Source organism: Gobio gobio (genome assembly GCF_949357685.1).
Source record: "Gobio gobio genome assembly, chromosome: 10".
Lineage (NCBI taxonomy): Eukaryota > Metazoa > Chordata > Actinopteri > Cypriniformes > Gobionidae > Gobio > Gobio gobio.
In genome coordinates, this window is record NC_137116.1 from 8,485,110 (window position 1) to 8,506,537 (window position 21,428).

Consider the following 21,428-nt stretch of genomic DNA (forward strand, 5'->3'; position numbering starts at 1 on the left):
TGGTGGTGGCAGCATCATGCTGTGTTTTTTTTTTCAGCAGCAGGAACTGGGAGACTAATCAGGATTGAGGGAAAGATAAATGCAGCAATATACAGAGACATCCTTGATGATAACCTGCTCCAGAGCGCTCTGGACCGCCGAAAGGGGCGAAGGTTCATCTTCCAACAGGACAAGGACTCTAAGCACACAGCCAAGATAACAAAGGAGTGGCTAAGGGACAACTCTCTTGAGTGGCCCAGCCAGAGCCCAGACCTGAACCCGATTGAACATCTCTGGAGAGATCTGAAAATGGCTGTGCAATGACGCTCCCCATCCAACCTGATGGAGCTTGGGAGGTCCTGCAAAGAAGAATGGGAGAAACTGCCCAAAAATAGGTGTGCCAAGCTTGTAGCATCAAACTCAAAAAGACTTGAGGCTGTAATTGGTGCCAGAGGTGCTTCAACAAAGTATTGAGCAAAGGCTGTACTTTTTTTTCTTTTTCTGTTTTATATTTGTAATAAATTTGCAAAGATTTCAAGCAAACTTCTTTCACATTGTCATTATGGGGTGTTGTAGAATTGAGGGGAAAAAATGGATTTAAAAGGCTATAACACAAAATGTGGAAAATGTGAAGCGCTGTGAATACTTTCCGGGTCACCCAAAAAAATAAACATTTGCTACATTTCCATCCACCTGCTCAAAATGAACCATTTGATACAATGCACTTGAAATTATTGAATTGAACTAAAATAAACCAATTTAAATGATTAAAGCTGCACTATGTACGTTTTCCGTCCACTCAGGACGCCTATTCAAAACAAAAGCGTAGTTTGATGACGCCAAGTTTGAGCGCAGAATCTTGGGACATGTGGTCTTCACCTCACAGCCGGTGGGAAATAATCGGGATAGGACAGCGATTATTAACGTTACTGTAGTATGAAGCAAAAGCAGGAGCGATTGTAAATAAGAAGAGCGCAACACAAGCCTCACGAGCAGCGGGACCTTTATTATGGCATAGTCGCCGGCGGGACTTTTATTATGGCACAGTCGCCGGCTTCGTTTCCACTTTTTCAGTCATGAGTATGAGGTAACACAGCTCTGTTTATCATATTAGATACATCTGAGTGGGTTGAAAATGATGTTATGACGTTACTCTGTGCGTTCCCTCTATGACACTTGTTGCACACTAGAGTAAAGCAAATCTGCAAAATAAAACCGTAAACTGAGGGTAACGCAGATATGACGCCATCGACAGGCGACTCCCTCACACGTCCCGGTTCCTTGGTTAAAATGGCAATTTCCTCACGATTTACAAATAGTTGGAAACATTTGGGATATTGTAAGTACTCAACTGAGCAAAATATACAACACTGGCCTAGTGGTTTTTGGATATTTTACTGCAAAAATAGTGCACCTTTAACCAAAACTATAATAGCATATCAGTGACATTAAACAACACTGCTAGTCAGAAGTGATCTTTATTACAAAGATGTCTTACAGAAGATGTGTTGAAGGCACTATAGCGGTTTAAATCATTCACAGCATAATACAGCTTCTGCAGAGGACACTGCCCTGAGCATTATTATACGTAACATTATCGTACAGTTAGATGACTAAATCCATAAGAATCTGCATAAGTTGTGAGGTGTGAGTAAATCAAAACAGAGCTCATTATCAAACACATACAACGTGCTGAATTAATAAGAACAGATCGATTACTGCAGTAGGGAACTTGCAGACCACCGATACGCTCTCCCTCATATCAAAAACATTGTTTTTTGACATTACACATATTATAAGCAATAACAGCTGGTTTCTCTGCTGTCCAGTAAGGCAGTGCAATGTTCAATAAATTAATACTTCATTTAAAACAGTGTATTTACATCACATTTCACCTTTAACTTTTGGAAAATAATAACCTAAAAGCACAGGCTGATCTCTGTCGTGTCCGTCGGCCCGTTTCAAGCAGGAATCCGGCGGCGTCACAGCGAGGAAAGAGTCCCGTGACACTGCCGTCCGTCACAGGTCAAAGGTCAAACACCTTTTTTGTTTGTTTTGTTCGGAGTCAAGCGGAGTTGCACACAAAAGACCTGCTCGAAATTGTTCAGTCACAGCAGTTTCAGTGTGAACTAATGCTGAATGCTACATTCATCGAAACGATATTAGAAATACAATGGGGAACGACGCTGTGAAAAACCAGCAGTTCTTCTGTAGCTAGAGTATTAAAGAGGACCTGTGATGCTTTTTTCATCTCTCTTTAGTGTGCGATGTTGCTGTTTGAGCACGAGTTCTTCTCTGCATCAGTGTCAGTGTTTCTGAACTCTATTGCAGTCTTGAGTTTCTTCCGGGAACCAACACGTCACAATAATCCTCATTGTAATAATTCATACGCAGAGCAAAGGGGCGGGGCCTGGTTGAGTCTGTTAGTAGTGTGTTGAAAATGGCGGTTATGGTAAAGAAAGGGAGGGGGGGGCATTTTCCAAAAACCAATCACAACACACTGCTCCAGCCCGTGTCATCAGATCACAGTGTGCTTTTCAGAAGGAGGGGCTTCATAGAGACAGAGCGTTACTGACAGACTGTGAAGAGACGAGCCGCAGCGATGGAGAATATGAGGAAATGATCAACATTCAAGCAGGAAAACCTGCTCTAGTAGAGCCAGAAAACAACCCTGAGACTTTGAAAAAAAGAGCATAATAGGTCCTCTTTAACTAGTAGCCTCATCTGGGCACGTGCAGAAAGCGGTACGTGTGTCCTGAGAAAGTGTCCCAGTTCCTCCAGAGGACAGCGAACAGGAGGAAGAGGAGCAGCGAGGAGACGGAGCGGCTGCGCGTCTTCATCAGCGGGACCACGCAGTTGGCGACGGTGGACACGAAGACCAGCAGGACGGCCATGAGGGCCAGCAGCACGTTGATGAGTTTCCCCAGCAGGGTTCGAGCGGTCGCGTTCTCCAGTCCCTCCAGCTGAACCACCTGCTGCTGCTGCTGCTGAAGCTCCATCTTAGAGACGCGCGTCTGACACGCTTCCAGAGCCTCCTGCCACACACACACACACACACGTTGTGTTTTCATGTTTTATGGGACTCTCCATTGACATAATGATTTTTATACTGTACAATCTGTATCTTCTATCCCCCTACAATAAACCTGCTCATCAAATTTCGGCATTTTTACATTTTCAAAAAACATTACTTAGTAGGATTTATAGGCCATTTTCCTCAAATTTCCCTCAAAAAATGTCCGCAAAAGGACAAGGTTTTGTGGACGTTTTGTCATCATAATGTAGGGTTTACCAGGTCCATACACTCACACACACGCTCTCACATACACACAAGCATTCTCACACACGCTCTCACACACACGCACACTCACACACTCACACACACCCACGCACGCTCGCGCTCACACTCTCACACACACACGCTCACACACACACGCTCACGCACACACGCTCACGCACACACGCTCACACACACACACACACACACACACACACACACACACACACACACACACACGCTCACACACACACACACACGCTCACACACACACACACGCTCACACACACACACACGCTCACACACACACACACACACACACACACACACACACACACACACACACACACACACACACACACACACACACACACACACACACACACACACACACACACACACACACACACACACACACACACACACACACACACACACTCTCTATCTCTTGCTTTCTCTCTCACACACACACACACTCTCTATCTCTCTCTTTCTCTCTCACACACGCGCACACATTTCTGCATGCAGTTCACTCATTTAGATTCACTAGCCAATGCCAAATGATTCTTAAAAATCACAATATTTGAGCAACAAAGTTTTTACTAAAATAGTCAGGAATAATAATATTCGAAGTGTCTCTGATACGGCATTATGTTTACCTTACTCTGTCATTGTGTGTGATGCTAATGACACTTTTTCCAGAAAGCTCCCAATAGTTAACGTTAATTAATGCATGTTAGCTCAGGTCAAATAATATTAACAGAGGTAACACTTTACGGTTTTAGACTTGGTTTAGGGTTAGTTACTTGTAATTAGGCATAATTGTATGTTATTACTATAGTAACTGCATGTAACTTTGAATAATTCGCCTTAAAATAAAGTGTTACTGACTTTTCTTGATTAAGAAATAAAATGTATCATTTCATCACAGGTAAAAGTCACTGTACGGCGCATATTGATTAAAGAATAAAATATATATAGGGCACAGTGAGTAGTTTTAGTTTGTGTACAAGCTGCATCTGGCCTCTAGAGGGCAGTCTAGTGTATCTAGTGCTGCTGTCTGAAGCCTTTCAGTGTGAGGGAAGTGAGATCAATAACCTGATCTAAACCCCTCCATTAGAAACCTGTCCAGCTAGTGCAATTCAAAGCTCATGTATTGGTCATGTTCTGCCCGTATGGTGAACACACACCTGTAGGTCACGGGCTCTCTCGTTGGACTGATACGCAATCTTCTCCTCCAGGCTGGCCAACTCTTGCTTCAGGTTCAGGATCTCGTTCTGGTGGAGCTCTGTCAGATCGTTCACTTGTTCCTCTAAGCGCTCGCACCTACAAAACACAACCAACGCCCAGTCACTTCCTGTACATGAGGAAACGTGGGTGATGGGAGCGTGAGTGATTGCGACTTGATCTTTACTCATATCATCTCTCTCAAATAATGTGTGTTTGTTAGAGAGTGTGACGGAGCGTCACCGTTCCTGCTGTGAAAAGGGAAGTTCTCAGAGACGACACCACAAACTGCTGACTAATGGATTCGTTTTTAAACGCCTTTAACACTCAGTCTATGGAAGCCCATTTCTGCCACACAAGAGAAAAAAACATGCTTTGTTTTTTTAAAATCTTAATTATGACAACATAAGTTTAAAAAAATTGACATACTAATTCATACTTATTATTAAAACATCAACATTTTGAGATATAGTTGAAATTATGACTTTCTATACCATAATAATTGACTTATGTCAATGTCAATTTATGATTTTGAATAAAATGTAAAAATGATTACATACTATGTCATTATGAGATAAGTTTGAAATTAAGAGATGAAAAGAAATGTTGACTTTCAATAGCATAATAATAGACTTATGTCAATGCTAACTTATGATTTCAAATAAAAAGTCAAAATTATAACTGTTATTATGAGATAAAGTTGAAATTATGAGATGAAAAGTAATTATGACTTTCTATACAATAATTGACTTTTTATGTCAATGTCAAATTATGATTTCAAATAAAATAGTCAAAATTATTACATACTGTGTCATTATGAGATAACGTTGAAATTATGAGATGAAAAGAAATTATGACTTTCTATACCATAATAATTTACTTATGTCAATGTCAACTTATGATTTCAAATAAAAAGCCAAAATTATAACTGTTATTATGAGACAAAGTTGAAATTATGAGATAAAAATAAATTATGACTTTCTATACTATAATAATCAACTTTTTATGTCAATGTTAACTTATGATTTCAAATAAAGTCAAAATTATAACTGTCATTATGAGAATAAATTGAAATTATGAGATGAAAGTAGAAACTATGACCTTCTAGGTCATCTTATGTCAATTTTGACTTTATTATGGCATACCAAGTCATAATTTTTCATGACTTATTATGACACTAAGTTATGAGATTATGTAATTCTGATCTTTTATGTCACAAATTCACATTTTTAATGTGACCCAAGACATCATTATGAATTTATGTAATTTCAAATTAGTATGTCATAATTTTGCCGCTTTGTGTCATAAATATGATTTACAAAAGCATGAATGTGTAAATGTGCTTCCATATAAATGCACTAAACATGAGAAAACAAAAACATGAATTGGAAACACTTTATTTTAAGGTGGAGTAGGAACACATAGCTACATGTACTTACTATAGTAATAACAGTAAATTATGCATAATTACAAGTTACTAACCCTAAACCAAACCCTAACCGTAGCTCTATAGTAAGTACATGTAGTTAATTCATATTACTCAGTACTTATTTGAGTAAGAGAACACTGTAACCACGACACCTTAAAATGAAGTGTAACCCATTAATTAATTAATTCATGTCATTGCTAAAGAACAGAAGCAGGGTTTTTCCTACATTGAAAATTTTTTGGCGGCCGCCAAAACAAATTGTTGTCCCGCCAAAGCCTTATTTGATGAGTTATTGTGATTTAGGAGTGATGTAGAATATATGACCGCTGCCCTTGCGTTAACTGAGTGTCAGAGAGAACGACCAGAGCTCCTCCCCCGCTCGCACGCTCTCTGTCTTCAAAATAGGCATTCTTAGCTTTCTAATATTTCACATATTACGTTAATCAAAATCAAAAGGTCGGAAGACCGAATCCATGTTGCACGTGGCGCTATCAGACGATGTTTTCCTTTAATTACCGCTGGGTGTGAAATGCGCTCAAAAAACATTGACTGATTCTCTGACCAGCTGACATAAAGCATACTTTCAATAAACTTGAAACAAATCCTATCCGGTTATGAAGTGTTTTCTGTGTGTTGACAAATCTTTCGCGATGTTCTAACAGAAGGGATTCACACACAGCGCGTCAGCCAATGTCCGATTCGCCACATTATGACTCCTTTGAACCGAATCATTTTAACGACTGGTTAGAACGGATCAGTCCAACACTGAACTCATGAATCAGTTGAATCATTTACTCAGAACACTTGAAATGAGAACACAAGTGTGCTTACCCACTTTAGCAAGAGTGGATAGTAAGAATTAGCTTTAATCATCCACAGTCTTTCAGCTTATTTATTTGGACAATGTGTAGTAAAATAAATAGCCTAAAATCATTTAGTTTAGACTGGAGTGAACCCAGAACAAAGTTGTGGTTAGCTAGCTGATAATTTTATGAAATTGTATATAGCAGAAAATTAGGCTATTTGTTCATTTTTTAATACTACTTTTTAATATTGATATGATTATATACCAAAACAACTATCAGTAAATAGTGTAAAAATGAGGAACAAAAACAAACATCAAGGTATCAAAATAAGATAAGCAAAAATTACAAATTTTCTTTGAATTTATTTAAAATGTTTTGTCAGTATTGCACTTGCAGATCACGTGGGTAGGGAACTTTTTTACTGTGCGTGCGTGCGTGCGTGCGTGTGCGTGTGTGTGTGTGTGTGTGTATGGATGACCATGTCTGTCAGCCACCACCGAAGACCAGTTTTGACCCAGGAAAAACCCTGAGAAGTCTGAAAAAGCTCTTTTCCATACAAAACAGTTCAAAGTTAAGCTCAACTAAAATATGATTTATGATATGATGTGATATGCTGCACTCTCTTAGAGCTCTAAAACCCAAAGTATAGTATGAATTAACCAGGGTAAAGTATAAACTACGTCACATTGTTGAAAATACAAGCACACTCAGTTTTGGAACAGCATGAAGGCAAGTAAACAAAGACTGGACGTTCAGTTTTGGGTGAACTATTCCTTTAACTACTAAAAGATAAAATGATCCATTAGTTTCAAAGCATGATGATTTTTCGCTATTTTAGTGCTTCTGTTATTATAAGCCAACAGAATAACACTTGACCATGAGCTGGACATTTAGGGCAGAAATATGTTTGTCCATTCATTGGTGAAGCTCGCTCTCTCTCTCTCTCTCTCTCTCTCTCTCTCTCTCTCTCTCTCTCTCTCTCTCTCTCTCTCTCTCTCTCTCTCTCTCTCTCTCTCTCTCTCTCTCTCTCTCTCTCTCTCTCTCTCTCTCTCTCTCTCTCTCTCTCTCTCTCTCTCTCCTAATGCACATGCGCAGTCCTATGCGCGCATCTCAGAACACTGCCTTTTTCTATGGGAACTAAGGGTAGGAGAAAAGGTTGATGCATTGCGATTCGTTAACTAACGATTCAAAATCGATTCTGAAAAATTCAGATTCTGTGTTCAATTCAAACTGCCACTTCACCACTATGCGCGCACGGCCACTGGCCAAACAGAAAAACCCGTTGATAGACGAACGTTCGTATGCTGGTGAGTTGACCGTTCGCTAAAGCCCCGCCCCTTTAGTTACTGTTGCTATGTCTCACACGCCATGGGCCTCTCACGCCACATACACATGTTCTTACATAGAGAAAATACATCGCGGAGCAAAGAGGATACTGACAACACGCCGACAGACAGGAGAGAGCAAGTTACTATTGATATGAAACAAAGGCTCAACTTTAAAATGTCTTTTTTAAAGAAATGTGTTTTGTGGCTCTTTAATGGTGTCGTGATCGTTATGTGTTTGTTGTATAATGTGGGATGTATTATGATGTTGTACATGTAACAGCTATCTTTGTGCCTCACGACCCCCTCGAAAAAGAGATGGATCATCTCAAGGGGCTACCCAGACAGCAGCTGACTCCGAGCCGGATCCGTCTCCGAACCGGCAAATCCGCGTTACAATCACCTCCGTTTCACTGCTCTAATACGAATCCAGCCCGGACCGGGTTTTCGTGGGCGGGAACAACAGTCGCAAAGCAGATTCGGGCCACATTTGGACCAAATCGCCATAAAGGAATCCGCATCTGGTCCGGAGCTGGCCCAGATGAGTAAAAACGGATCCGTGCCAGTATTGGCCCGTTGTGCCAAAAGACACTGGCCCAAGTCCGATGCGCGGATCTGGCACAGAACTTATGAATGGTCTGGGCTAACTCTGGGCCAGATGATTTTTGCTATCTGGGTATCCTTAAATAAATAAATAAATAAATAATAAATAAATAAATAAAATCTCTTCCTTCTCTACTTCATTGATAAGCATTAAATTAACAAGAATGCACACTAAAAGAAATGTTGTTTCAACCGCGGAAAGACGTCAGTAAACACTGTTTTTCAAGTTCAAGTCCACCGACGTTAATCTACTAACTCTCATGAGTCCTGACTGCTTTGTCGGACAAACCGGCAGATTCGGCGATGTGATTGGTCAGATCGCCTGCCAATCAAACTCACAAGGGTGAATTTGAAGATAAAATGGACAAACTACGACCTGCTTACCTGGCATAACTCTGTTGCTTTTAAATGTGCTATATAAATAAAATTTGACTTGAAAAAAAAAAAAAGGAAACTTTTTGGTTTAAAGACTTTTTTTTGTTAAAATGTTCTAAAGAAACTAGTCAGAAATTAGTCACACTTAGTTGTAAATTGAGAACTGTTTATTCTTAATGATTGTTCTTTGCAATTGTATGGCTTAACATGTTTCATTCAGAGCTTGTTAATCCTGAATATAACTTTGTTAATAAAATAAAAATATTGAAAGAAATCTTCATAATCATTTTTAATATGGCAATACTGTCAAACAGATATTCTAACTATAAACAAAAAGCATAGTAACTCTAAATTTGGTTAAAATGTAAAGTTCATGTATTTGCACAGCAGGATAATTAGTTACCAAAAAAGTATGTTAAGAATCGTTGTGGGAATCGGATCGTTACTCCCGGAATCGGATCGGATCATTAAGTGCCTTGAGATTCCCACCCCTAATGGGAACCGGAGCTTCTAACGGCAGCTGCAGTGACGCGGTGGCTTTACTAATCAACAATTGGCTCTTTCATTTAGAAGGCAGGGCTTATTCGCATATTGGGCATTACACTTTCTCCCATTCATAAGTAATCGGAGTGAACCGTCTATAAAGTCTTTGATCGAATGGGTATGTCTCTTTCTGACCCAGCACTGGGTTGCTAAAATGACCCAAATTGGGTTGTTTTTATCCCAGCATATTTTTGAGTGTATGATCTATGTCCTGGAGCAAAACTGCCACTTAAAGGGCCAGATTTACTAAACAGGGCAAATTAGCATGAGCGCAATCCCATAAACGCGCGAATTGGAAAGTTCCGTGCGTGATCTACTGACGACATGCAAATTAATGAACACAGACACAGCCGGATAATTTCCATAATGACCAACACAATCTACCTGTTAGCATCTGGTTTAAGACACGCTTTTTTAGATGGGAAATAATGGGGAAAGCACCAGTAAATTGACGAGCGCAAACCTTAGTAAATCACCTTGCGTGATTCATTTAAATACTCTCCTCCCATTAATACTGCATCTGAAAGAGAATCTCCTACAAATGCAATATGATAACCCGCAAAAATAACCCTGTCCATGCCTTTTCAGCGCTAATGTTTCACTGTGTCTTTAGTAAATCCTGCAGTAGTTATTAACGTCAAAAGAGGGTTTGCTCTAGCCTGGTCCTGCCAGACTCTCGTACATTTCATTTGTACAGCGAGTCTGGCCACTCTCCATTGACAACTTCCTTGAAGGTTGGTACTCTGTTGAAGATTGGATCTTTGTATGTCATCTCAAACTAGCGCACGACATCAACGTCATCGTTCTCAGCCACTCCCTCTGTTCGCTGATTGGACCGGTTAAAATTTGACCGGAGGAAACCAGAGAATATATTGCAGTCCCAGACGGAGTACTGAAGGAAAATGAAAATTGTGCGTAGGAAGGCGGAGCCAGGCTAGGTTTGCTCTGGCGCAAGCTTTTAGTAAATCAGGCCCTAAGTGCAGAATCACACTGGCATTTCTCGCTGTGCTCACATCGCATCAGAGGTCTGTATGAATGTGTGTGTTCCGTGTGTGTGTGTACCTGAACCTCTCCTCCTGCAGCGCTTGCATCATCAGTGAGCACTCTTTCAGATAACCGCTCTTCAGATTCTCCACGGTCTCCTCCAGCCGCGCCTGTGCATCCCGCAGCTCCTGCACCTCCTGCAGCAACATGTCCCAGCTGCCGCTGCGACCCCTCTCTAGCGTGTTCCCTCTGGAGCTGGGAGGACCTCCGGGCGCTCCTGTCACGCTCGAGGTCGCGCTCGAACAATCCTCGTCACTGCCGAACTTCGGACTGGACTGCAGGTGTCCCGCGGCGGATCCCAGAGAGCGTCCTGCCACAGTGTCCTCGGCGTCCTCCGCGACGTTGATGTTATCAGCACTTCCAAACCGGTTGCGAATCAGTGAGGCGATCTCGCGAGGTTTGGAGGCCACGGCCCCGGCGGCGGAGTGTGTGGCGTGGGAGAAACTCGACAGTCCCCCCTTGACGCTGTCGACCACACCTTCGCTGAGGCCCGTTATAACTCTGGCACCCACGTCCCGCAGGCCCTGCTGCATGTCCCGCAGCACATCTTTGGGCTGCCGCTGGACGCCGCTGTGCTCCACTTCGCGCAGGCGCCGATGGTAATGCTCGAGCTTGCGCTGCAGCTGGGCGATACTCGCTGCCGACTTCTGGTTCTTCTTCTCGAACACCTGGAGAGTCATCGTGGGGTTGTGTGGAAGAGCAAAGCAGGGAGAAAATCAAAACATAGACAAGGATATGGATTAAAAGATGGAGGGACCTTCGACTGAAAATTGAAGCCGCACAATGTGGCATTCTATCAGTATTTTATTTTCCAAGCTGTGTTGCGGTAAAAATAGCAAAAGAGTGCAACCATTTGATGTCATTTATGCAGAATGCACTGCGCACCTAAAATAATAAAAACCCCCATTATCCAAAATATGTATTAAAATATCCAGTCTTTTCATTTTCTACTACATATTTTCAGTGAGAGACATAATTTACGTTATATTAAGCTATACAAGTCTTAATACCCGGGGTTCCCTTTAAGAGACACACACAACTGTAGTTTAAACGAGTACAAAAGACAATTTTATTAGTCGATACCTTGAAGAGAATCTTTCTAGAGCGAATGTGTCGAATCAAATGGATTATACTTTGAAAGGCCATGCGTTTGACTATTTACCAATATCCAACATTTAAAAATGTTTTTATTACAGTAATGAGAACGGAAACTTTTGCATTATCTTGATGAAAATTTGACGGGGGAAAATGTTGTGAAGTAGCAACAGATCTTTTTTGTGATGTGCATCCAAGTGTATTTAAAAATTATGAAAAAAATGTAGGACGGGACTTGGTTCTGTGCATCAGTGGTTGATTGGATGTTGAGATGTGGGCGTAGCACTCAAAAGTGTTAGCAGATGAGTGTGAGCTTGCAGGGGCGGGGCTTAAACTGACTAAATGATTGTCGTCCTCGTTTCACAGAAAGGCTCAGTTATGATATTTTGATTTAACATTACGGAGTCAAAACATTTTAAAAAAATTAAACATAGTTGCCGCACAATAAGATCTATAACATGAATATAGAAAATAGAAAGAGTGAATTTTCATTTTATGCTGCCTTCATCCTTCACTCGGGTCATTTTGACCCGAAAATAAAACTTTTTCAAAAATTGAGCATTCATGGGAGTGGTCCAAGACCTCAGTACTTTTGTCGTACTTGAACCACGAATACACAGACAAAACTTTTTTGACTGGATTAGTGGAGTTATGTGGTTGTAATAAAAAATAATAATTAACAAATCCTTCCCTCGTGGGTCAATTTGACCCCATAGGAATGAATGTTATGCGAGAAATAGAAAAACCATAGAAAAATGCTAAAACTTTACCAACAATTATTTTATAATGTCTATAATGTGTATCTGAATGCATTCTGAAGAGATAAAGTCGAGAAATGACTTTAGGACCCATCGGAACAGCTAATTTGCTCCATATAGAGCTATAAGGCCATCTAGAGTCATGGAATATCATCTTATATTTAAATTTTTCCACAAGAGGTTGGCAGAGACATCCAAAGTGACCCAATGTGAGATATTTTGAGCTCATTTGAGCTGGTTATGCTTGTATTGGAGAGTTATTATAAGTGTATTTACAAGTGTATTTACAAATTATGAAAAAAATTACAAAAATGTAGGGCAGGACTTGGTTCTGTGCATTAATAAAACAATGTGAAGAATGTGCTTAAAGCTACACTGTGTGATATTTTCCCCCATCTAGCGGTGCAAAGGTATTTGACCATCCAGTGAATATTAGTTTCTGTTCCTCTCAATTCCGATTTCGTTTCAACTCCTACGGTGGCCAATTTAGTCCAAGATTAACATGGCTTCCAGTTCGACCTCGTCCACATTCGACACGGTGCCATCGAGTGTTAAAACACGAAAGGCGAAGCTTGAATTTACGGGTATGCCCCTCTTTGGCTAATGTACTTTCAAGATGGAGGGGCAACATGGCGACCACCGTTAGATCCCATTACCTTATGTATTTTCAATGGCATATTATAAACTTACGAGAAAACTTTATTACTTGAAAGAAGTAAATATACATTAATGAGCACATATATTTTTGAAACAACTAAGTGTTTTTAGCTAAGAATAAACTAAAAAAGTTACACAGTGTAGCTTTAAATGATGTTATTTATTGATCAAATCTAGTAATTTAAAGTTAAATAAAATATTGATAAATAAATATCCAAAATATTGAATTTTTAAAAATCATTTTATGCAAAAAATCATTAGGATATTAAGTAAAGATCATGTTCCATATAGATATTTTGTAAATGTCCTACCATACATATCTAAAAAATCTATATTAGTAGTAATATGCATTGCTAAAGACTTCATTTGGACAACAATATGTGACCCTGAACGGTCATAAGGTTCCGTTTTCTTAAATGTATATTTGTACATAATCTGAAAGCTGAATAAATAAGCTTTCCATTGATATATGGTTTGTTAGGATAGGACAATATTTGTCCGAGATGAAAATCTGGACTCTGAGGGTGCAAAAAAAATTGTAAATATTGAGATAATTTTAGGGCCTTGGGTCATTTTGACCCTGCAAGGAAAGGGTTTGTTACAGGAAGCGAGGGAATTGTCACAAAAATGTTTTGCATTTTTTCATGCAATTTCAAGTTGCCTTCTGTTCATTTGGAGTGAAATATAGACATTTTCCAGACAGGTTTTGAAGATGCATACATGAGACAACAGGCTGATTCATGCACAAGATATGAATGAAAATGTGTAATAATAATGACCTGTTTGATACGGGTGCTCTGCTGTTTGTCGTTGGCATTGCTGGCCAGTTTCAGGTACTCGGCCACATTGTCATCGCGGGCGGCCTGCTCGATGCGCAGCTGCTCTGTGAGCTTCAGGACCTTCTGCTGCAGTTGGGCAATAGCCTGCCGCGTGCGCTGGGGGTCGAGACTGGCGTCCTCAGAGCCCAGCAGTGAACCATCAGCCCCGTACGACACAGCCAGAGCGGCCTGCGCAAGACTGCCCTCCAGCCGCTCGATCTGGAGGAACACAGAAGCCAAGAGGAAGCCACGTCAGTTCTTGGAAAACAGGTCTTTGCGTGACTTTGTGCTGACACAATGAAGCAATCGCCCGCTTCTGCAATCAGCATGCATGCAGATGGAGGCAATTTAAGGTCACCATACAAATCTCAAAAATTACATTTCCTATCATTTTAAGAGACTAATGTGTTGACCTCAATGGCTTTAGACAGAATGAGCTGAATATTGAGGTCAGAACGCTCAGGTTTGGCCATAAAAGCCTGTCTGATCATATATTCTAGATCTGTCTGTGTATCTGACCTATATATGAGTAATAAAGACTCCTGTCAATCAACACTAAATCCAGGGCTTTCAACCAGGGGACGTGAAAACATCTTAACCATCTTTTCTAACTTATAAAATGTTAATTTATTATGGATTTGAGAAGCATTATAGCATGTAAGCATGTAATAACCATTATATATTTTATTATTCAATGTAACTTTTTGTCCTGAAGGTTCAGTAAAGGTTACAAGAATGCATTAAAATTATCTTTCAGTCACATTTCAGTAGGGGAACGCGGGGCTAGCTGTAACACACATGGTTTAAAACTGTACACACATGCCAGCATGACGAAACTAAGTGTATTTACTAGTTGCCATTTCAACACTATATAGAGAAAACATTGCACCAAAATAAAAAGTCTTTGGAAGATATCACTGAACATTTATTTAACCATAGCAAACGTACATTTCTTGCTTAAGTTAATTTTTCATCTCTGTTTTTTGTGTTTATTTAAAATCGTTATTTAATGCTGATCTAACAGCAGAAGACACGAGCCGGGTTTAAATCCCAGTTGCGCAGGCGTTACAATGTGTCCCTATTAGAATTATTTTTTATTCTATACTTTTATGAATTCTATTGAGAAACCATGAGATAAAAGACTGAGAGTCAATGTTCAGAAATGATGCATTATTCTTGTGTGTTGAACTGTTTTGCAGTGTTTGTGGTCAACCTCAATTTTTTTTTTTTTAATTATTAAAAAATGCCATTATTTTATATGAAAATGTTCATAATTGTATTTTATTGACAAAATATTTTAGTCTTGTATATGTTTTGATTAGATCAGATAACATTTTAATCTGTCATGTGACAACATGCCCCATAGGTAGGGTACATTGTATGAGCATGTTTCACTTCCATTTTTGTCAGGGTAAATCAAGAAAAAAGTATACACTATATTAATGAAACAAAACCACATAATTGTACTAGACGAGTGAAATTAATGTGGGAAAAAAAACACATACTCTGAATCCCAATTGAGAAAGTCAAAAAGTGTTGTGCCCCGCTCTCCCTACCTCTGATATTACAAGTGAGTCAAGCTGAGGTAAAGGGAAACATGTTAGACAACACAACACAGGTGCAGCATGACACACACAACCATCACACATGACTCACACATGAGCTCACACCACAACATCCTGTGCTTTGTTAGATGAAGCTTTAAACTTTCCAATCGCCGGCAGTCTAATGAACGGCTCGATATGTAGACGCTCGCCTTTTGTTAAAACACGTCTAAAGAGGATAGTTGTGTGTGTCCTCTCACCTTCCCATTGCTCGCGCGCAGCAGCTGGTCCCAGTGCATTCTCTGAACGAGCGAAACCTCCTCTTCATTGAGTAGTCTAATGAGTTCTGCGGGAAACACGCCGCTCCGCCGGTTTCTGTCCCTGGAAGTTCCCAAACTTGTTTTGAAGTGTCAGTGTCAGTGACTGAACTGGAGGATTAAGCTCCTCCCACCGCTGCGATCCAGCGTGGAGCTTTAAACATGACATCACCCCATGCATCATACCTACAGCGAACGAGTCCTTATCAGAGTCGGTTCTCTTGTGTGAATCGCTCGAATCCCGCCAACAAGAATTGATTCTTGCATTCAAACAAACCATGTGCACATGTCTGAATCCGTGTTTTAACGTATTCTTAGGTTTTTTATGTTATTACTGTTGCGATATTGAATAATTATACAAAGATTAATTTATTCAATGTGAACAATTGAATGATTCATTTAGAACTATTTTTTTTTTTACTTTACAGACTCCTCAAATAAAAAATGCAACAGATTGCTGAAAAAAATGGTGATAGATACTATTGATGAGGTTTAATGGTAAAACTTTACAATAGGTTATCATTCGTTACTATTAGATAATGTATTAAAGGCACAATATGTAAGATTTTTGGATTAAAATATCCAAAAACCACTAGTGTTTTATATTTTGTTGACCTGTGTAGGCTACTTATGTTATCCCAAATGTTTCCAAGAATGTTTAAATCCAGAGAAATAAGCAATTTCAACCAGGACACGGACCGTGTGTGTGCGTCGCCTATCAATGACATCATACCCTCGATTTCCGGTTTTATTTTGTAGAAAGCATGGCAACACCTAAAACGCTTAAATATATAATGTGTTTTATTAGACAGGTGAGCAACTGTTTGGATCATTCATGGACAGAAAACTAATAATTGTTCTCCAGCTCAACACAGTTAGTCTTATTGTTTAAATCTGGTGTTCTTGATTTACCGCGAGTGCCATGTTTTACCATTACTAATATTGATCTAGCTCAGTGTGAACCAGTGTCTCATATAGCGCCGAGCAAACGCACGGAGTAGCATTATAACATAACTTTAACACACTCAAATGTGTGTAATATGATAAAACAGCGCTACGTTCCCCAACATACACATGAGCGGAAGAAGTGGCAGAAAAAAAGCTGCGCCAAATCAACGAGTCAAGACATGCCTTTGTTCTGAATAAGAGACCACTAGTGGCGGAAAATTACATATTGTGCCTTTAACATGAACTAACAATGAGCAATACATTTGTTACAGTATTTACTAATCTTTGTTAATGTCATTTAATAAAAATAAAGTCGTTCATTGCGAGTTCATGTTAGTTCTCATTGCATTAATTAATGTTAACAAATACACATTTGATTTTAATAATGTATTAGTTAATGTTGAAATTAACATTAAGATTAATAAATGCTGTAAAAGTATAACTAAATTAGTTCACTAATAAAACCTTATTGTAAAGGGTTACCTGTTTAATCTACTTTTTTCTGTGTCATCCTTTTCCATTTCATTTGATTTTTGTTTTGTACATTAGGACTGTTTAACTACAGAGGAGCAATATTTAGCTTAAAGTGGGTTTTAGCTGCTAGAAAAGTGTATATTCCTTATAGAAATTACAGAGATTACCAGGAGATTATTTATTATAAAAATACTCAGGTTTTTTAACTGACTGCTATTTCAACACTCTCCATGTCTGTTTATTCATCGCAATGCACAGAACGGCTGTGCGATATTGAAGAAAAATGTGATATGCGATATCCTTGTTAAATAATGCGATATTTGATATACTATACAATATTGCCTTAAGTGTGTAAAATCTATTTATTTCCCCAACTGATATCTTTCATTTAAAGCATAACCGACTGTTTTTACATGAATAGGCTACTCATCAAGACAGCCATTTTGACATAAGTGTGTATTTGACAGTTCGAGTGTGTAACAAGACACGAAAAAAAGAACGGCTTGTACGCACATTTCGGTGTGTGTGTCAGACAGCAGACAGCATGAGACTGCAGTTTTTTGCAAGTTGTTTTTTGCAAGTTACTGCATTTAATAACTCTTTTTAATGTCAAGCAAGTCACACAAGTAACAGTCGTGTGCTCAGTCTATTCTCTGTTATATGCGTCAACCTAAAACGTAGCCTACACTTTTCACAATGTTAAAGTAGCCTATTAAAATCATTCAGATATTGCGTGCCCTTGCGATATGCATATTGCGATATGTACATTTGCGATATTTCGATCATTTCTATATATTGCGCAGACCTAAGTCGCATTAAAGATAACTGGATGTATTTGAACACATTTTAAATGGACATAAACCAAATACAAAGAATATAAAATAAGTCATTTTGAGTAATCTAACTGTATTTCTTTAAAGCATTTTTTAGAATGACATAAAAGAAGCCAGAAATACATTAGGCAACAAAAAATAAATTAATTAATAAATTAATATATATATATATATATATATATATATATATATATATATATATATATATATATATATATATATATATATATATATATATATATATATATATATATATATATATATATATATATATATGAATTTATGTATTTGGGTGTTATTCTCATTTTGTACCTGTGAATTAGCCCATGCACCACATTATAACAAAGTTTTAATAAAGCCATATTAAAATAATTGCAGAGAAATTTCCCAAAAAACAACAACAAAGTTTCATTGCATAAAGCTTCTGTTGACACAAGATTTATTACTGAATGAACCAGACAGCAACATATTTCTTAGTCTATGGCAACACTATGCATGTGTTTACAGTACAAATCCAACTCTCAATATTTATGATGTCTGATAATCTATGGTATAATCTCGGCCCGTGTGGATCGGGCAGGACGGGTGGCGTCCCGAGAGTGATTAAGAACAAACCCTCGAAGTTAGAACGACTGACCAGTTCAACCAGTTCTGGAGCCATAAAGCCCTTCACAAGCACACAAACAAATTAAAGCATTCAATTCAATTGGTCAAATTCATTAAAGTCATAATAGACTGTATTATGTAAGGAGTAATTGTTCAGTCAGACAGTCATTATGAGAAAACCCTGCATGAAATAATTTTACGATAATGTCTGGCTGACTAAACCTTATTGTTCTGAATACATGGACATTAATTATTTGATCACTTTTTTTTATTATTCCTATTATTTGAAAAAACACTAAAAATAGTGATAGACTGATTCATATCTGTTAATTTTGAGATTGGCTTCATTGGGAAGTAACTTTGTTTTTTTATGAAGCTAAAATCACACAACTTGTGGCTACAGAATCATATAATGCTGTCCCTCAGAGATTGTAGGTCTGCCATGAAAGGATCGTTGGATTGTTGTGCTCTATTTAACAATGAAATACTGTAACTATCAGCAACACACTTCTTGTTAGTGCTGCACGGTTCTGGATAAATTGAGAATCACAACTTCTTTGTTTAAAACAGAGATCACGATTCTGGAAAGGCAACTAAAGAAAATAACATGTTATTTATAAATTTTGTAAATTTTATAAATTTATTATAAATTTTATAAATTTATAAACATTGTATACATTTCAAAATCTTGCTAATTAATTACAAAGCACTAAATGATTAAGCTCCCCAGTACTTGAGCGAGCTCTTAACGTATTATACTCCTTCATGTCTATTACGATCTCAAAACTCTGGCAAGTTGATATAATACCTCAAAATAAACTGCTGGCGGTAGATCCATTTCCTATTTAGCACCTAAACTCTGGAACAGTCTTCCTAGCATTATTTGGGAAGCAGACACCCTCTGTCAGTTTAAATTTAGACTAAAACACATCTCTATAACCTGGCAAACACATAGAACATAATCAGTATCTTTTATTCAAATCAGTTTAATGATTGTTAGGCTGCATTAGAGGGTTATTTCACCCAAAAATGAAAATTCTGTCATTAATTACTCACCCTCATGTCGTTCGACACCCGTAAGACCTCCGTTCATATTCGGAACACAAATGAAGATATTTTTGTTGAGAGCTGATGGCTGAGAAAGGCTTCAGATAGGCCTCCATTGGCATTCAGTACATTTACACTCCCAAGACCCATAAAAGGCACTTAAAACGTCGTTACAAAGTCCATCTCACCACAGTGACTCTACAATAATTTTACGATGCGACGACAATAGTTTTTGTGCGCAAAAAAAAAATCAAAATAACGACTTTATTCAACCTCTTCTTGTCTTCCGTGCGTGCCTCCACGACGCATGCGCGTGAATATTACGTAGCGCTGGGGTTCGGGAATCCATGAAATGCACACTTAAGCCCCATTTTGAGAACTACGCCGAGACCTAAAGCACGATCAATGTAGAATTCAACAGCTTAGATACGCGCGTCTTCCTCTGCTTGTAAACAAATCGCTTCTGGGTCATGTGTCCAAACGCCGGATCTGCGTCATATTCTCGCGCATGCGTCGTGGAGGCACACACGGAAGACAAGAACAAGTTGGATAAAGGTGTTATTTTGATTTTTTTTTGCGCACAAAAACTATTTTCGTTGCATCGTAAAATTATTGTAGAGCCACTGTGGTGAGATGGACTTTGTAACGACGTTTTAAGTGCCTTTTATGGGTCTTGGGAGTGTAAATGTACTGAATGCCAATGGAGGCCTATCTGAAGCCTTTCTCAGCCATCAGCTTTCAACAAATATATCTTCATTTGTGTTCCGAAGATGAACGGAGGTCTTACGGGTGTCGAACGACATGAGGGTGAGTAATTAATGACAGAATTTTCATTTTTGGGTGAACTAACCCTTTAACTAGGTCAGCTGGAACAGGGAAACCTTCCCATAACACCTGATGTACTCGTGATTAATATCACTAATATTAGTGTCTCTGTTTATCCCGAGGTTTACAGTAGTCTGCCGGATCCGGGCCGTATCCAGATCAGATGGTGGACCTGCGCCTAGACACGACCACAACGCATGCCTTAAGTGTCAGCAGAGATCGCATCAACCACACTCTCCCCATGCAGTGATCCTCAACAAACCTGTGTCCGACATATTGTTTCAGTATAAAATAAAAACTAAACAATATGAAAACCGGAAAACCGGTTTACAGTTATGCAAAACTGACATACAGCTAGGTTCAATCAGACCATTTTGTGATATTTTCTGCTGCTTTGGGGGTAAATTCTGAATGTAAAATGTTTTAAACTGTGTTAAAGATGAGCACGGTTATTAGTAGCTGTAAATATCAAGTTCACTCAAATATGGAGCAGGGATGAATTCTGTTGGATCTGTTGCTGGTTCCTGCATCCATTATAGAAAAGGAAAAACTAGTTCTGCACCAGTCCTGAGAGCATGCTGGTCTGGAACCAGGATCTGATTACATCAGGGGGTGAGGTGTGGAAATATTTACATCTGAAGGAAGGAGATACGGAAAGAAATGCTGAATGCTGGAGGTCACACACAAATGACCAGCAGTCTGTCTTTGCGCTGAGCTAAGCCAATCGTGGTTGGTCACTTTACATGTCACTTTCTTGACCAAAAACGAGCTGTGAAAAGGGCATGATTCAATAAAAAACACTATAGCACTCTGAACTGGTCTGGAAAACTCACTCTAAACCCATTTTAAGGCATCACACACACTTGTGTGTGTGGCTGTAAGGCAAGTCCATATTACA

At 38.9% G+C, this 21,428-nt stretch overlaps 1 protein-coding gene across 5 annotated transcripts in view; it reads right to left on the reverse strand.

The window, feature by feature from the left end:
- Positions 1-1,437: 1,437 nt before the first annotated feature.
- Positions 1,438-21,428, reverse strand: part of tmcc1a (transmembrane and coiled-coil domain family 1a) — a 65,479-nt gene continuing 45,488 nt past the window's right edge. For 4 of the 5 annotated variants that reach the window (XM_079827023.1, XM_079827025.1, XM_079827027.1 and 1 more), the window contains 4 exons: positions 13,898-14,155; positions 10,627-11,276; positions 4,447-4,582; positions 1,438-3,014 (listed from right to left, as the gene is read on the reverse strand). In XM_079827023.1, the coding sequence (XP_079683149.1) occupies positions 2,700-3,014; positions 4,447-4,582; positions 10,627-11,276; positions 13,898-14,155 (1,359 nt within the window). In that variant the 3' untranslated portion in view covers positions 1,438-2,699. Of the gene's footprint in view, positions 3,015-4,446; positions 4,583-10,626; positions 11,277-13,897; positions 14,156-15,740; positions 15,887-21,428 lie in introns of those variants that run through there. The other variant, XM_079827026.1, reaches the window with a different exon arrangement.